The 16,516-nt window shown below is 38.4% G+C and overlaps 4 protein-coding genes across 8 annotated transcripts; 2 read left to right on the forward strand and 2 right to left on the reverse strand.

Annotated features, from left to right (window-relative positions):
- Window positions 1–1,114: 1,114 nt before the first annotated feature.
- Window positions 1,115–4,046, reverse strand: LOC136262341 (stAR-related lipid transfer protein 5-like). 3 transcript variants are annotated; one of them, XM_066056578.1, is made up of 7 exons: window positions 2,220–4,045; window positions 2,129–2,175; window positions 1,827–1,929; window positions 1,752–1,781; window positions 1,573–1,693; window positions 1,423–1,516; window positions 1,115–1,368 (listed from the first exon to the last, which is right to left on the reverse strand). In XM_066056578.1, exons 1-7 carry the CDS (start codon window positions 2,229–2,231, stop codon window positions 1,218–1,220), a joined length of 558 nt encoding a protein of 185 aa, XP_065912650.1. In that variant the 5' UTR covers window positions 2,232–4,045; the 3' UTR covers window positions 1,115–1,217. The 3 variants fall into 3 exon arrangements, with proteins under 3 accessions (XP_065912650.1, XP_065912648.1, XP_065912649.1); XM_066056576.1 differs by having other exon boundaries at window positions 2,234–4,042; XM_066056577.1 differs by lacking the exon at window positions 2,129–2,175 and having other exon boundaries at window positions 2,220–4,046.
- On the forward strand, window positions 2,362–8,458 carry LOC136262340 (pro-cathepsin H-like). 3 transcript variants are annotated; one of them, XM_066056575.1, is made up of 13 exons: window positions 2,362–2,589; window positions 6,234–6,271; window positions 6,329–6,437; window positions 6,482–6,549; window positions 6,600–6,704; window positions 6,850–6,936; window positions 6,983–7,038; window positions 7,130–7,211; window positions 7,366–7,434; window positions 7,489–7,595; window positions 7,645–7,685; window positions 7,744–7,872; window positions 7,928–8,109. In XM_066056575.1, the coding sequence occupies exons 1-12, from the start codon at window positions 2,475–2,477 to the stop codon at window positions 7,839–7,841; spliced, it is 975 nt and encodes a 324-aa protein (XP_065912647.1). In that variant the 5' UTR covers window positions 2,362–2,474; the 3' UTR covers window positions 7,842–7,872; window positions 7,928–8,109. The 3 variants fall into 3 exon arrangements, with proteins under 3 accessions (XP_065912647.1, XP_065912646.1, XP_065912645.1); XM_066056573.1 differs by lacking the exons at window positions 7,744–7,872; window positions 7,928–8,109 and adding exons at window positions 8,116–8,203; window positions 8,254–8,458 and having other exon boundaries at window positions 2,376–2,589; XM_066056574.1 differs by having other exon boundaries at window positions 7,744–8,109.
- LOC136262339 (protein Aster-C-like) lies at window positions 8,426–10,615 on the forward strand. The gene is made up of 8 exons (XM_066056572.1): window positions 8,426–8,567; window positions 8,684–8,765; window positions 8,822–8,925; window positions 9,027–9,122; window positions 9,182–9,262; window positions 9,378–9,819; window positions 9,877–9,967; window positions 10,024–10,615. Exons 1-8 carry the CDS (start codon window positions 8,484–8,486, stop codon window positions 10,250–10,252), a joined length of 1,209 nt encoding a protein of 402 aa, XP_065912644.1. The 5' UTR covers window positions 8,426–8,483; the 3' UTR covers window positions 10,253–10,615.
- On the reverse strand, window positions 10,228–16,516 carry LOC136262338 (ceramide transfer protein-like). Its single transcript, XM_066056571.1, has 15 exons — window positions 16,107–16,516; window positions 15,939–16,055; window positions 15,784–15,885; window positions 15,586–15,703; window positions 14,930–15,426; window positions 14,782–14,877; window positions 14,652–14,732; window positions 14,553–14,597; window positions 13,030–13,104; window positions 12,891–12,980; window positions 12,772–12,840; window positions 12,647–12,710; window positions 12,369–12,577; window positions 10,959–11,097; window positions 10,228–10,904 (listed from the first exon to the last, which is right to left on the reverse strand). Exons 1-15 carry the CDS (start codon window positions 16,446–16,448, stop codon window positions 10,777–10,779), a joined length of 2,172 nt encoding a protein of 723 aa, XP_065912643.1. The 5' UTR covers window positions 16,449–16,516; the 3' UTR covers window positions 10,228–10,776.

A 16,516-nucleotide genomic window follows, 5' to 3' on the forward strand; every position in this document is an offset into this window, starting at 1 on the left:
CTGACTGCATAACTAACCAACTGATCATGATGTGGGCTTGACTTCTTTACTGTTTGACGTCCTTTCAACCCAAGACATGCCCTTTCACTAGTGCTATACAATTCATGGACTTATCTTTGTCCTTTTTTGTGTCCCATTTCTTTCTCCACTACTGCACATATAAGTGTTGATTGCATGGCGGTAACGTGTCCTGGCTTTAGTACTTTAATTTCTGTGGATTGGTTGCAGAGGAGATTCTCATACCGTACTTTGTTTGTAACGTGAAAAATACTGCGCTGAAACTGAAGCGGAATGGCCACTTTGTATTGCACAGTTAGTCCGGCTTTGTAACGGGTCTGGTGCCATTATTTACTTTTGCGGTATGTAATGGTTCACCAGTAATGAATTATATTATGGCAAAAGCAGTAATCTAAATGTTTAAGGACACCTCGTTACAAAGATCACCTTTCTACAAAGACCACAGATGCCAAAGGTAGCTAAGGAATACTAATGACCTAAGAACCTATACATATACTGCAAAGATCAAAACATTCTCCAAATGCCATTGTCTATAATCACAGTATATATACATGAAATACTCATGCTCAGTGCTAACAGCATTACTACACATGCATGGCATTCAGAGAATGTTTTGATGTTTGCAAAATATGCTATTCTGGTAAGAGACCTGTAGTGTACACATTGCAGGCCACAAACTTAGACAAACAAATTGTATACTTTGTGGATTCCTAACAAAATCCAGTCACACAGGCCATTGTCTAAGACATACACTGCTAGAGTTCTTCAACATTTAATTTCCAGTTTCCAATTTCCTCCTCAGGAAGGAAAGATAAATTGAAAACAGTGGAAATGGAAATGTTCAACCTTAAATCATCTTCATATCAGATAAAGTAAAATCCTTGCTTATAGGCTATCTCTTAAAGATATTACATGATAGCGGATCGAGGTCAATTAGTTTGCTGACCTGATGGATTCCCAGCTTAGCTATCAGTTGCATACAAGAACTTATCTGTGTTAAAAGCATTGTTCAACTACTAAAGCTGACAGCTATCTATTTCACTACAATCAATATTCACCATACACATGTACCTACATGCAAGGAGGTTCACTGAAATATTGATTGAAATTTATGTAGCTATATACTGGTACTGAAATTTCATCCAATATACAAATAATTTAATATATTAGTGTTAAATTAATAAATAAATATAAGCTTATTAATGAGATGATAGTAATTCAGCATCTACAGCTCCTTGTAAGCCTGAATACACATCAACCATGGAAGATGGTATGCTCGATTCAACCAAACTAGTTGGTAAGTAACCTCTAATATCACACTGCAGCATGTAATACATCTTGGTCTTGCCACTACAAATGGAGCAAAGTAAAGTATGTTCATCACCAAATATGGTATTACTATACTTGTCTGTTGGGTAGCATAACATTCCACATGGGTAATTCCATCCTCTCACGTAACTAGAACTTTCCGGACAAGAAGGGTGATCAATTCCATGAGCTACTTAAACTAAATAAAATTCGTTTTGCACGCATAAGTAGCTACTGAACTCATACCACAAGTATAATATAAGCCTGAGTCTTCTACACAGCCCCATTTTATCAAGTCCACAAAATCTCTGGAGCTAATGAGCCCCCAAGCATAACTTTTAGTAATGCTTTGGAGAACAATTGAAGACTGCATTAAAATTCCAACACAATAAATGATAGTTATTTAAACATGCAGGTCTACATACCTCATTAACAGTTTCAACAAGGTTCCAGTCCTGTATAACAACAACAATATAAGTACAGATTTTTTGGCACTAAACCTTAACAGAATGATCCCACTTTCTACGGACCCTACCAGGGCCAGGAATAAGGTACTCCAATGTCATCTGAGGAGTTGTGGTTATCTCTCCAACTGCCTTGTAACTAGAAAAACGTCATGCGTATGCAGTGTACCCTGGACTGGTGCATCACAGGCCCTTGCTGTGCTGGGGCTACATATACACCCCCGCAGCTTCAGAGCTCAGTAGAGTGCATAATACAGCACAGTATGGCACCAGTACAGCAAGGACAAGGTACAAGACTAGTGCGAACGTATCACAAAAGAATTAAAAACCTCCATTACATTTTAATTCCATTATCTGATGGCATTGAGCTAACAGTAATTCCACCCTAATTAACAAAGCACAATGAATGACACGTGATATAATACATACCAATGGCTCCATACCGTTTGTTTTACAACGGACCACCCGCCAGAGCTAACATATGTGTGAAGAGTATCATACGAGTTTTGTAAGATACTGTCGTAGTGGTCTTTTGAACTCCCCGCCATTGCTTGATCGAAAATCTGTATACGCCTAGCGTATGATTATAACACGTGATTGCAAGCGTGATTGTGCGGTTAAATTAGAAGGTTGCTGTATTAATCACGAGGTTGGGTGTTCGTTTCCAACAGTATTATCGCCGTTATGAAGTACGTTTGGTTATTTTCATTGCTTTCCTGCTCCCTGCTTGCAATACCTGGGGACTGTGAGGAGGGTCAGCCATTCCTTCCCTTCTACCCTTATATCCCTCATAACCAAGGTGGGCTGACTTGTGACGTAATTTTGTGTTTGTATTCATGTACTTCCTGTGATAACGTAATGGTGTAAAAATAGTAGATGCCACTTGTTCTAGACCAACCAGGAAGGAAATCTGAATTTTAGAGATGACTCAATTCTTTGTGTATGTGTTGCATTTAATATGTCACTAAATCAATTAAATCAAACTGCATGGTCTTAAGTAAGGGATGTCACACAGACAGATCAGTTTGTGTCCAAGGTAAAAGTAGTGCTACAGTGGGTCAAGGGCCAAGATAAAGAGTTAAAATCCACAAAACTTTAAATGTAAAAGTGTGTTTTGGAAACTGTCCGTCTACGACCATGTCCGCCTTTTTCAACTACTTTGATGGTTGTGGGAGCCCTTTAGTTTGCAGGATTGAGGGTTGGTGGTCCAACAGATTAGAAATTATCATACAGTATAACAGTAGGGACCACAAAGGAGTAGGCGTAGCCCATGAAATAACATCACCCAAAAACCAGTCTCAATTTTCACTGACAACAATGAGGCAGTATTGGTTAGGCAAAACTAAGCCCAAACAAGCCTTCAGATCGACTCGAAATGCTTTCAACTAGTTGCTACGGAATTTTAAAAAAAATTATTTAGCGGATTTTTCTAGTGACTGACTGAGTAACTGACGGACTGACTGACTGATGACAAGTGTAACTCGACAATGGGGCTAAGGCTACAGGCTTAATTTTTTCACTGTTTGACGTTGCTTCGGCCCGAGAGGTGCCTTGCAGTACGTACAATACATTCTTCAGTGTTCTCCTTTGTGTCCCATTCATCTTTGCTGACATCGCATTCATCTCTTCTGACAGCGAAGTGTTGGTTTGGCGGTAGCACATGATGGCTTCCTTTCGTATTGGAAATCGTCAGTATTTTCATAGTGGCTACTTTGATTGCAGAGGTGCTATTTGAATAGTTCTTGATTCGTACTACTGTGTAATGGGTTTGAACATAGCTGACAACGAAGCATAATGGATACCATATGCATGGTACAATTGGCGAGCATCAAGTTTAGCGAATCGGATGATAGCAAGCTTTTAGTTTGGCAAATCGTGCCCTGTAGAATTTTTAAAATCACATGCATGCACCAATGAAGTCATGATGGTATTCATAGATAGCTAGTATATTCTTAGCAGCAGTTTTTGAAGATGGAAACATTCGAGTGTGACCAGTTTCCATGTTTGTAAAGCCATCTGGACACCTTTCATTGGCAAAGAGTTGTTGTGCTGTATAGAAGTGCTTTGCAGCATTTGTTGCACCATTTTCAGCTACATACTTTCCAATTTCAGCATCGCTGTAAACATTGTACTTTCCTCTAGATTTCGCTTTTCTTCTTCTAGGGACTTTGCTACTGCCTCATCTACCTTCTTGATTTCTTTTGGTGTAGGCAAAGATTTCCTTACATCTTCTGTTGGTTCACTGTTGGCTCGCTTGAAATATTTCTACAGTGCCATGTGCTCACCACAAAGTAATTAAACATAATTATTAAGATTTGGCAGTGATTTTAATTTGGCATTTTATACCACGATTCGCCAAACTGCTAAATTAAAATCACTGCCAATTGTATCACATATATGGTACTTCACTTTTCAGATGATAATTAATATATCTGGGGCGCACGGCACCATTTCTTTCTTTTGATGCGATATGCGTGGGTTCACCAGCCATAATAATTATTTACAAAAAAAAGTTAACTGAGGAATTTTCATAGCCCATAGATAAAAAGTACTGAAACAAGCTGGAGTAGTGCATGATATTAAATCACAGTAAAACAATTATATCCCTACTGTGTATATATTTGCTGCAGATGTATAGCCCAGGTCCTTAATAAGTGTATTTTTATAGAAAAGTGAGGAGCATCTACTAGTAAACAGCATTTTAGAAACATCAAGCAACATTTGAAGTTTCATACTCTAGCATATTATTATTAAAGCTTACAGTGGCCAGCACTGAAGGTCTAACAGCAACATGTGCTGCAGCCTTAGGATTAACCTAACCTAGAAAACTAGAACTGGAGACTTAAGGAAAATTACTTAACCTAGCTAACAATAAAGTGAAACAGAAAAGGGCCAAAGAAAGGACTTTTATCCCAGGATTTCACCGCTAAAACAAGGGGTGTCACGTAGACACTAGACACGCATTGTAAATTTCTGCTACTGCAATCAAAGTCATTTGACTGGGCAAATTTTCACCTTGACTTGTGACTTGAAGGCCACTGGCCTATTAACTCTTGTGTGTTTATACACATATTAAATTGTCCATAGATAATAATAATAATTAGTCGTTTTGGACATTTCTTCTTGCTGCTGTTTTACTTCCCTGTATATCACTTGTAACACAGTATAATAATTTCTTGATTCGTGCTACCAACAGCTGTGAAAGAAATGTCACATCCGTCTGCTGGAGCTTTGAAACATCTTGTTGAAAATCCTTTTACATCTCGTGAGTTAGATAAACTTAATTAACAGTTAATTTTCATACCGATCAGTGTTCTGTACAGTAGTCTCAAGAGCAATTTTTGCTTCTGGATCCAGATGTCATCTTTGCATAGCGCTTATCCATTTATAAGTGCATGTGTGGGGGAACTGGCTAGCACACTACTGAGTGCTATGGACCATATTCTGTTGTACACACGTTCTAGAAATCTAATGCTGATCGAGTCATATTCAACTGGCATGGTCAACTTTGTCAAGCCTTTGGAGTCTCATCCTGCACTTTATATCTGATTTACTTCACCAATAGTAAGCTCAATACAGCAAGCGTCTGTGGTTTTTTTGTAAGGCGAGTCAATTTCTTTCGTCACAAGGTGTATCTCTAAGTAAGTACAAATTAAAGTAAGTACATTTGGTTAGCTTGCAATACCTGAGGAAGATCAACTATAATTTCTGTGCTTGGTTCTGTGGTGTAGGCATGTGATGTAATGCTTGATACTTGCAAATGGCTTCCCATATGTAATGGTATAAAAATAGTATATAGTGAACTCATATTAATCTGAAAGTTATGTAAGTATTGAGTAATACCTACAATCCACTTTCATTATAGATTTGAAAGTACAATCAAATAACCTGGAAGCTTGTATAATATTGCTAATGGCCAAACTGAATAGCTGTTGAAAGTGATGCTGTCATTTTTATACATACTAATATAGATAGTATAATTGCATCACAAGACACCTAACAAATTCTGTTGCACCCAGTAATGTTGATAAACTATTGCCAATAGAATCCATAGGCAATGTAGTTTTCTGCTGTGTGTATAATCATGTGTTTGTGCACTATTGTCTGATGGTCTTAGAAACACAGTGATCGGAAGATACCAAAAGCCAATGCTTGTTACATCAACTATAACAATACTGGATTTCTATTACCTTAAAAATGTCTACATGTGTTGTAGTGTATGGTAGTAACTAAATGCTACCTGTTGGTGTTCTCTTACATTCTCTTGACCTGCTGGGGTTACGAGGAATAAGGTTTAAGATGAAACCAACCATGCATGCCTGCATGTGGTTATAAACTATCATTCTGTCATCTATCATGCTTCCAAGTTATGCATTTTGTCTGAGTTACTACAACTTCTCTAATTTCAAAATGGTTTTGTTATGGTCTGTGAATTATTCATAGATGACTTCAAAGTTTTATTTGATGAGTGGATGCTGGAGGTAACATGCCAACATCAATTCTCACGAATTAGAGTTATATAAATATCTTCCACATAGTATGACCGTACTTATGACAGTGATGTAGAGTATGAGAAGAGGTTGAAGATCTTCATGGACAATGCGCTCTATATTGACTGGATAAATAACCAGCAGAATTCCTATGAGCGTACGTCAACTCATGTACAATATAAATATGTATTGTTAAAATAGTGGAGGCCAATCAGTTTGCTGATATGACTTTTGATGAGTTCAAATCCATTTATCTGATGGATCCACAGGTCAGTTGTGTTGTGAACAAGATAGTGCTGTATTTGTTCTGTGTACACAGCATTGTTCAGCTACTAAAGTTGGCAGCCATCAAATAACTGGGCAGCCAGTTCCAGAAGCTGTTGACTGGAGGGAGAAAGGTGTAGTTACACCCGTCAAGAATCAGGTGATGCCTGCAATGTGTAGCCTCATATGTAGTGATTCAATGTACACATGGTATGGCTGAAGCTAATTTTTGTGTACAAAAATAGTTGGTAGGGTTTTATAGAAACTGAATTCCATGATTAATACTATAATATGTTCCTCTTCAGGGTCAGTGTGGAAGCTGCTGGACATTTTCTACTACTGGTAGCGTTGAGTCCCACCATGCTATCAAGACCTCTAATTTAATATCACTGGTATGCTCATCAAATACAGCAAAAAATGCATTTCCTTGTTTTATAGTCAGAACAGCAGTTGATTGATTGTGCTGGAGCCTTCAACAACCATGGTTGTCGTGGGTCAGTCATTACATTACTCATTGTTGTCTAGTTGGTGTTGTATTGTGTGTGTACTGACACTGTAATTGACTTGTTTTTATATTGTTCCTAGAGGGCTTCCATCCCAAGCATTTGAATATATTCATTACAATGGTGGCCTGGAGTCTGAAAAGGATTACCCTTATCGGGCACATGTGAGTTGACTGCTGCATCACCCTGGATGTGTAGAGTACACACCTGCCCACATTTGATTAGTGTTTGCATACTTGAGTAAACTTGGGTTGAATTACAGAAGACTGTTTGCTTCATGACTTAATTGTTCATTTCCTTGTTGAAAAAATATTTCAGGATGAAACATGTAGCTTCAAGACGGACAAAGTGGCAGCAACTGTGAGCAGCCAAGTGAACATAACTGAAGTTGGTTATCAACAGTGGTTGCTGTTATGTTTGTATGTACAACGACCTACACAGAAAGATGAGGATATGATCCTTGATGCTGTAGCTAATGTTGGTCCTGTTAGCATTTGCTATGATGTATCCTCAGACTTCAGGTTTTATAAGAAGGGTGTTTATTCAAGGTGTGTGTATGACCTTGTTTACCCATTTGGTATTTCCATTGTTACATAGCAAACGGTGCAAGGATGGAAGTCAAAATGTTAATCATGCTGGTAAGTTTTACTTCATTCATAAACTCCTCAGGTCACATGATTTTTAAAAAAAAAACAGCTTTGGTAGAGAAGTCGTCTGTGGGGACTATCCTTCCTTATGAGAGAGATTCCACTCATTCAAATACAGGGGGTGTATTGGCTGCCCTGGCTGTTTGAAGTAATGCCATAACAGTGGTGGACTAAACTGGTACTAATGAAACACAAAATCCCAGAATGGGTTGGTAGTCTGTTTTTTGCTTTAGTCTGCAAAACACCATTGTATTTAATGGTCTGACTCGCGTGGAAATTTTTGATTCAAGAAGTTGGGAGTCTGATGGCACAGCTCCATGAAATTGTGGACGCTTTGCTAAATATATTTATGTACACAACTGTTGTATGCAGTTTAATTTGAAGCTTGGTAGCTTGTTGTGAATTGATGTTGTCTCTGCAGTTTTGGCAGTGGGCTACAACCAAACAGCTGATGGAGAACCTTACTGGATTGTAAAGAATTCCTGGGGCACTAAGTTTGGAATAGATGGGTACAGCAACATGTGCGTGTGTAGCTATTTATTTAGCTAATTCATTGCAGGTACTTTTGGATTAAGCGTGGAGTAAACATGTGCGGGCTAGCGGAGTGTGCTTCTTATCCAATAGTGTGATCAAGAGTTCATGTGTGATGACATCATTAATTTTTAGTGGTGTACTTTTAGACTTTACGTAGGAGTTTTGTGTATGTTTTGAGATTGCGTAATTGTATTTCCGACATTCTAAAAATCACACGTGAAGTCATGTCATGTCACACCACCCCTTTTAAAAGCGATGTCGCCTGAGGTGGCCTTATTCAATGGTGACGCGAGCGAGAGGACGTCAAATGCAAGTTTTTGCTGTGGAGAAATGATACGAGTAAGTTTCCAGTTCATAATTAAAAAAAAAACTTGGTACTACCGGTATATATAATACGTAGAAAGCTGTATTTTAAATGATGTTGTGCCTAGCATAAAATTTTGTTTACTCTGTAGTCCGCTAAAGAGTTAAAACGGCAGGAGGACCTGCATCGAATATTTACCAAAGACCTCGAAGATGATGAATTATTATTGAAAGGTGTCGAAGTGTTATTTAATATTTTTACCTGTGTAATAAGTGTGAATTGGTTGTAGATTATTCCTGTACTTATCACAAAGATATAGTCATCCGGGGCCGGCTATACATAACACCTCAGCGACTTTGCTTTCACTCTAGCGTGCTAGGGTGGGGAAATCAGGTGAGACCAAACAAAAATAAGTAAATGGTTTATTAATTTGTTGCTATGAGATGTAGTGGTGTGTGTAGGTTTCTGCTTTGAGCTCTTATCTTCCTTTATAGCTGACTATTTCCTTTAAAAATATCACATCAGTTTTAAAGCGTCGGGTGGTACTACTGCTACCAAATGCGTTAACTATCTGTGCTAATGGAAGAAAGGTAAAATTGGATTACTCACATATTGTGTATTTGCAATGATTCAAAATTTTACTTTGCAGTTTGTGTTCAGTTCATTTAAAAACAGAAATCAAACATTCAACCATTTATTTAAAGTGTGGCAGAATGTACTAATGGATAATGTGAGTTGTACAATTTGTGAACATTGTTTGATGGCATTAGCAGAAGCCTTCTAATGGGTTACCACTAATGGCTTCTTCCAGTGTATCAGGTGGTTTTATGTGTTTATCTAATTAGGCCCTATCACCTGAGGCACTATACAAGCATTTGAGCTTGTCCACAGGATCAAGCATGAGCTCCTTGATGGAAGAAACACCACATCCCAACCTTGCTATGAAGGAAAATGGAACAGATAGCACAAGTTCTCTTCCTTCTGGTTCTGAGCAAAGTACCGTTAAAGCTAAGGAAGCCAAGGGAAACATTTCAGACGAAGCCAGTGACTACTTTACTGAAGAACTTGCCACTTCTACTGAAGATGTTTCAATTAAGTTACCTCCACCTGTAAACTATTCATCAGATAATGATAGCACTGGTAGTCAAACTGATACCAGCGTAGACTCTAAATCAAGAATATCAAGTTTTACAAAAGAATCAGTGGTAGAGAACACTGCTATTAGAAAGAGATCAACAACACAAGCTGTACCTGTATTACAAGAAAACATTGCACATCCTGAAAATGGTAAGTACTAACTGGCTTGCGTTTATACCATATAAATTTATTACTGTCCCATTTTAGGTATCAGTGTAGACAAGTTTAATGTAGTGGTGAAATCTCTGTACAAACACTGCACAGCTACAAACCTGGTGAACGTCTTGATGATATTGATGTAAGCAGTTTGAAAATGTTAGCTAGTACCTGTTTTAAATGGGTTTTTTTTCTTAGGATTTTCCTAGTTGTACTGACAACGCTATTAATACTGTGTGAACTGTCAGCATCAGATCCAAAAGTGGATAAAATGTTGTCATGGTTACCTATTGTCAATCAGTGCCAAGCAAAACACATTCCAAACAGTTTTCATGATGTTCAGCTGCAGCTAGTTCGCCAGTTGTCTGTTGACCTCAAAATCCTGCTACTACAATACTTCAATGACAGTGTAGACAAATTGACTTAATTTTCAGAATGTATAATTCAATCGCCGTCATTTAAAATCATTTATTGCTATTCATTTCTAATTGTTGCACACCGTTTCTTAAGTTCTCGTCGTCTTCAGGTTCTGAGGTGTCTATACGACCTACTTTAGGGAAGGACGGGTCGTTGCTGTCCAATTTCTGCATAAACTGTTCCAGAAGTCTCTTGTTCAAATGGTCCGTTAGCGTTCTGTCTTCTCGCGTTGACTGTTCCACTTCCATCTTGCTTACATCGTCCTTGCTACAGCTTGAACTATTAACGTGGTCGTCTTTTGGGACAGTAGAACCATCCACCATCGTTTCATCGCTTTCCATCTGTTGTATCCCACAATCAAATATAAACAAAACTCGTTTTATTAATATTTTGTGCAACATAATGCAGTACAAAATATATTGTAAAGAGTGTGTATAGATCTGATAAACACTTTACATGTGAGTGAGTGTCAAAATTATACAATTTTATTTTAATAATAATAATATTTAAAAACTGACAGCACAGTAGTAGTGATCAGAGAGTCAAAGGAGTGTTCATGGTTGCTTTTGATACAAAATCAGTAAAAGTTCGTAAAAACTTGGTTAGTTCTCGTTTGGCAATTGTTCTCACAACAGTTGGAGGTGCCCACCCACCAGGGTTAACTATAAAATATAACGTAACAAAAATTCACACAGATTTAATGCAAACTATCATACCATTTGCTGCATAGATGATCCGACATGAAACATCGTCTCTTGTTAATTCTGATTCCTGTCCCTTGTCAATTGGACGATTAGCAATTGTTTGACAGACCATGCCAACGTAGAGTGTGGCACGGATAAAATTATTAGTTATCTAAAAGAGTACACAGCAACTGGTCAAAAAAGTGACAAAAACAACATAAGACAAATTAGTGTGTAATTATACAATAGTTAGTGTTGCATTGTGCAAGCAATTAGTACAAACAGCTCAGCTTGGTGACAAACAGTTACTGTTGCTAAGGGACAGTAGTGGCGTGTAATGAGTGTAATAACCTGTCACTTGTGCCAGCTGTACTTGGTATAACCCCAACACTAAGTTTAGGTGTCTATGGAAACAGCTACCATCACTGCACCCTCAGCTATAGCATGTTCATGTTGAGCTGAATCCTCAAAAACATTTAATAACTCATGGATGCGATTACACTCAATCTTGAAATTTGGCTCATTTGTAGTACTGCTTGACCCGCTAAAAATGTTTCAAAATCTTTTTGCTCAAATGTTTGACATAACATTTACGGCCAATCAAAATTTTCACAATACATTTCCTATGTGGAAGCCATATAAGTACAGTGTCCATTACAGCCCTTTCCCGAATTTGTGATGGAGCCAAACCGTACGTGTCTGTTGTTGACACCTTTGCTGTTACCAATAATCATCTGGTTGGCTGAAATGTTAACTCTGTCGAGAAAATTTTTTTAGCTGTTTTTCAGGATTCAGCTCAACGTGAACATACTATATGCTGTGCACCCTGCTGTATTCCAGTAGAACTGACTATGAGTTGTGTCACCAAAACAATTACTGTCAGTACTTATAATCAGTATATCAATATTGATTGGTGCCTTATGGTCTGGCAACATGAGACTAGAATTGCACCCAGGAATTTTAAGTACAGTTATTTAGAATCAAAGTACTACAAAGCTGATACTCTAGTTGAATTTGAATTGAATTTGAATTTGGTTTTAAACTCCTATATTCGGCATAGCCGTTCTTCCATATAGGAGGAGTATACACAGTACATACATACATATACATAATATACATACGCAGCACTTACGTACATACATACATACATACATACATACTTACGTACATACATCTAGTTATTTTGCTCCAGAATCACACTCCATACCAGAACAGATATGAAGGGATTACAATAACACACATCAACCATGACATAATTTGCTGAGGTATAATGACACTTCTACATGATGTTACAATAAGGTGCAATGAAAGTACACCACCACTTAAAAGCCATACACTTGCTTCCCAAAACCACAACACCAAATAAGTACAAAAGTTACACACCTAAAACAAGGCCTTGTACTCATGCAAACAAACCAAAACAGTCAACAGCAATCCACTTACTGGGAAGTCATCTCTGTTAATGGAGAAGTTGCATACCATCCATGTACGCCCTACCATATTGTCAGGACGAGGAGCATTAGTTAAAGAACAAAGATGAGAAGCGAACAGCGTTTCACGTTGGGTTGACGGCCACACACGTTTGTGCAGTTGGTGATATATGATTGTATCCTCAGTTAGCATCTCAACTTGCTTTACAGACTCCAGTGTCCCTACAGAAATGAGGAAAATGAGAGTACATGAAACACCAAAGACAGTGAAGTACAATAATGAACCCTCACCTTCCCACTCCATTCTGGTGTCCTCACTGAAGAAATATCTTATTACCTCAAATGCTGAGATACCCTATATGGAGTATGACATGATTGAACAACTTTAAATGATGTCATAAGAGGGTGTGGCTCACCTGCACAGTGTGCTGTGCCTTAAGGGGGTCTACAACCACGCCTCCTTCTTCAAGATCTCTTCGATAAACCTACACCAAGCAACAGTGACACAGATCTAAATGCAACAAGAAGCACTAACTGTCATGTCACCATCTTCGTACACCATACTCCAATTAATATCGACTGGCTCAAATAGATACTTTGAGTACTCTTCAACTTTCTCATCAACCTGACCATACCAATGATGTAGCCATGGTAACAGAAGGGATTAAACTTACCAGAGACGTCAATCTATGTGTTTTCCCACTGAAGCTTTCATGCTCAATCTTTGCTGGAATATTTTCATTTGGTGTCTAAAACAAATCACACAGTACCTTAAGAACATACAAGTTGGCCTTGAAAACCCAACTAAAAGATTTGAAAAAGTTTCATTGGGTGGTCCCAATGAATTTTTTTGTTTTCTTAACATTTTCATAGGGACTAACCAACAAAATTTTCAATGTGTATTTTCGTTGTGTACTCATTGGTAAAGTTTTGCTTGGTCTAGTCTATGATTTCATTGTATGTTTCAGGTCACCCAATAAAAACTTTATTTTTCATCTTTTTTTATATGGGAATCCTTCCAGTAGTGAATGTGTGTTGTACATGTAGTTTGCTTTCTAAACTTAGCCCAATTGTTTCTCAATAATAAACACAATGTTCAAGTGTGTGCATACATGCACAATTACATACACAATGTGTACAAATTACACTGTCATAGCATATGTGCACAAGTGAACACATACACACTATATACATGCAACAGTATAACACACCCATGCATGCGCACACGCACACACGCACGTACACACACACCTACACACAAAAGAAAATAAAGCCTCTTAGCAGCTGTGCTTTTTTTTATTGCTGCCCAGCAAAGGGATGCCTGTGTACCATTCAGGCACTAGAGAGTCTTGAGCAGGACTAGTAACCAGAGAACTGTCCACTAAGCGAGACAAGGCATTTGCTAACACCAGGTACCCATTGTTGCAATTTCTGCCGTTGACACTGGGCTACCATGTCCCCGTTATGCAGCTGGGTAGACTGAAGCCATGTGAGTAAAGTTTCTTGCTCAAGGAAACAACAGCAATAGCAACAGGCACAACCATGCATTGAACTCTGGAACTTTTTGACTACCAGGCTGATGCTCTAGCCACTTCAGACACACGCACACGCACAAACCTTAACAAAAAACACATCATGGATGCATGATTTCACTATGTAGAAAATGGTGTGTAATTGCACATTGTGTAAACCTTGTACTACGACAACGAAGTTAGCATACAATATATACACTTGAGTGAATACAGGTAGACCTGTGTGTTCACCAAGGTTTACCTGTCCTGCAAATGTTACAGTGGAGTCCAGGATTAGCATGATGGGTAGGTTTGTACTCTATTAGCAGAAGTGTGAAGCATGTGTGTGGGTGATGTCTGACATGTAGGAAGGCTTTTGTTATACACCAGCAAGCTAGTAGGAGAGTGGTATCAGTGGTATTCAAGTGGTCACATTGCTGTGTTGTACTAACTTTTACAAGTAAAATGAATAAACTTTTTAGTTCTTATAACAGTGGATGATCTTTAACCTCATAACTTTAACCTTATAACTTGTATATATTAGCCAGGGACTTGTGGGCTTGGAACATTTACAGAAAAGAGTTCTTAAGCATGACATGTGTATGCATGCTATATCTACATTACACATATCCAACAGATAGATACTAATGTTAGCATACACACACTAAACTACACGGTACACTAACCATAGGTGAAACTGATACTAGTGGTACTGCAGTACGTGGATTGTCCTGTTGCAATAATTCACATGATTTTTTCTATATAGGAAAATATCTAACTCTCACCGCTAATAGTTCATCATCATGATAAGCAATTTCCAGTGCATCGAAGAATTCTTCCTCATTCATAATGCTATGAGGACCCTCCTGTACAGAACCATTATAAGATACACAGACACAACATCCACTCCCCCACCTCAAAATCTGGACCTGCATACTGATATGCTCTGGACCTTGGACCATTCATTGCAGCATGAGCTGCAATTTCTGCTTTATGTCTTCTTTCTTGTTCCTAAGTAAGTATTTGTATCAAAGCAATAAACATTTCTCACCAGCACACTTGCCTTTTCAAACTTCTTCTGCCATTGCTCTTCCTTCTTAGCCATGACTTCAATACAATAATTTAAGGTGGCTATAATTCCAGCTGATGTGGCCTTGAAAGTGGCCACCTCTCCACGAAATTCATGTCTTGATGAGATAGGGCTTGTCGGTGTGCTGCTACCAATGACGGAGTGACCATTGTTGTAATAACTGTGTGTTCTGTTAAAATTGTGTTGCATTGAGTGTCGACCCATCCTGTAGAATTGTCCTGCATGATTAGCAAATGGGTCACTTCCAGTTCGTCGGTGACCATGCCGTGACTGTACATGTGTCGGGATTACAGTATGAACTAGACCAGTACTCTGGCTCTTCATGGTTGGTGGACTCTCCTCCACCACATTATTGGTTGATTGACTATGTTCTAAATGATTGGTTGTTGGTCTCTCACCATCTTCATCCCCTGAATTCTGGGCATTGGAAGAATCCCCTTCACCCAAACTTGATGTGGAATTGGAATTAACTAAAGAGAAATAAATGTGTGCAGCTATAAATTTTCACTAATTAATTAGTATGACCACAAGGGTTTAATTACAGTCCACATCAAAGTCTTGTTAGAAGCTATTATTCTTAAAAGTGTTAAATCATCATCACCATTATTAGCACATTATTGACATCACACCTGTTAATTGTTCTCCCCCTAATGATTCAAAGTAAGGCAGCAAGTTATCGAGCTGTCGACACAAAATATCTCTAAAAGTCTCCAGCTCTGCAAGTTTCTCCTGGAGGTCATGGTTCCTCTGTAGTGGATCAACAGCAACCATATAATCTCAAACAATAGGTGTAACTAAGCAACTGTCACATGTTTAATAAGGCATACCTTCAGAGATGAGCTTGATGCTATGGACAACTGTGAGAGGGACAAGATAGAACCTTGCCTTCTTATTGAGTTGGAATCAAATCCATTTTCAAGCAACCATTTCTATTGACAGATGGTACATATTATTTCTACTACATTCTAACATCTACATGTACCTTATTAGCCTCAATTGCATCAATCCAGCCTTGTTTATCCTCTGCAGTTGATGCTCTCAAAAAATATGTGCAATCATGCACTCGGACATCAAACCGTAGCTCGTCAAATTCATGTAACTGTTAACATATGTTCATTGGTTGTTATTCTTTGTTTTGTGACAAGCTCACCAATATTATTGCCTTCTGGACACTCACTGATCCCCTACAGCCGTAGTTGGTATCAAATTCTGATTTGTAGTAAGATAATATGCCGTCTGCTATGACAAAATATCGATCCTGCCACCCATGCAGGTAGTTGGTCCACTTAGATAGTGTGCCACGTTTGGAGACTACGCTGATGCGCATGTCAAAATCATCTTCTTCTTCTTCGTCTTCACTCCCGCTCGCTCCAACCAGTATCTTCACATCGCTGCTGTCATTTTCCACTTGTTCTGGTCCTTCCGGAGCACTCGCCCGTAACCCCAGACCACCGATTATGAAGTTCTTTACTGTAACTAGTTTCGCTGCCATGCGTATTTGCCAATTATGCTGATCTAAATCCGCAAATAAGCGCGCATATTTTGTTCAAATGTATAATT

Source organism: Dysidea avara, chromosome 7 (assembly GCF_963678975.1).
Source record: "Dysidea avara chromosome 7, odDysAvar1.4, whole genome shotgun sequence".
Classification (NCBI taxonomy): Eukaryota; Metazoa; Porifera; class Demospongiae; order Dictyoceratida; family Dysideidae; genus Dysidea; species Dysidea avara.

Bases quoted from the DNA above. Each gene is read 5' to 3' on its own strand.
- LOC136262341 (XM_066056576.1), bottom strand. From the start codon at position 2,338: ATGGCGGGGAGTTCAAAAGACCACTACGACAGTATCTTACAAAACTCG. The intron at 2,176-2,233 runs GTATGGAGCCAT...TTTGTTAATTAG, and splicing joins GGTCCGTTGTAAAACAAACG to GGTGGAATTACTGTTAGCTC. The intron at 1,782-1,826 runs GTTTAGTGCCAA...GTTGTTATACAG, and splicing joins AGTGGGATCATTCTGTTAAG to GACTGGAACCTTGTTGAAAC.
- LOC136262340 (XM_066056573.1), top strand. From the start codon at position 2,475: ATGAAGTACGTTTGGTTATTTTCATTGCTTTCCTGCTCCCTGCTTGCA. The intron at 7,212-7,365 runs GTGAGTTGACTG...AAAATATTTCAG, and splicing joins ATTACCCTTATCGGGCACAT to GATGAAACATGTAGCTTCAA. The intron at 7,596-7,644 runs GTGTGTGTATGA...ATTGTTACATAG, and splicing joins AAGAAGGGTGTTTATTCAAG to CAAACGGTGCAAGGATGGAA.
- LOC136262339 (XM_066056572.1), top strand. From the start codon at position 8,484: ATGTCGCCTGAGGTGGCCTTATTCAATGGTGACGCGAGCGAGAGGACG. The intron at 8,926-9,026 runs GTGAGACCAAAC...CTTCCTTTATAG, and splicing joins TGCTAGGGTGGGGAAATCAG to CTGACTATTTCCTTTAAAAA. The intron at 9,820-9,876 runs GTAAGTACTAAC...GTCCCATTTTAG, and splicing joins CATTGCACATCCTGAAAATG to GTATCAGTGTAGACAAGTTT.
- LOC136262338 (XM_066056571.1), bottom strand. From the start codon at position 16,448: ATGGCAGCGAAACTAGTTACAGTAAAGAACTTCATAATCGGTGGTCTG. The intron at 15,704-15,783 runs GTATGCCTTATT...GATCCACTACAG, and splicing joins CATCAAGCTCATCTCTGAAG to AGGAACCATGACCTCCAGGA. The intron at 14,733-14,781 runs GTGGGGGAGTGG...GGTTCTGTACAG, and splicing joins ATGCAGGTCCAGATTTTGAG to GAGGGTCCTCATAGCATTAT.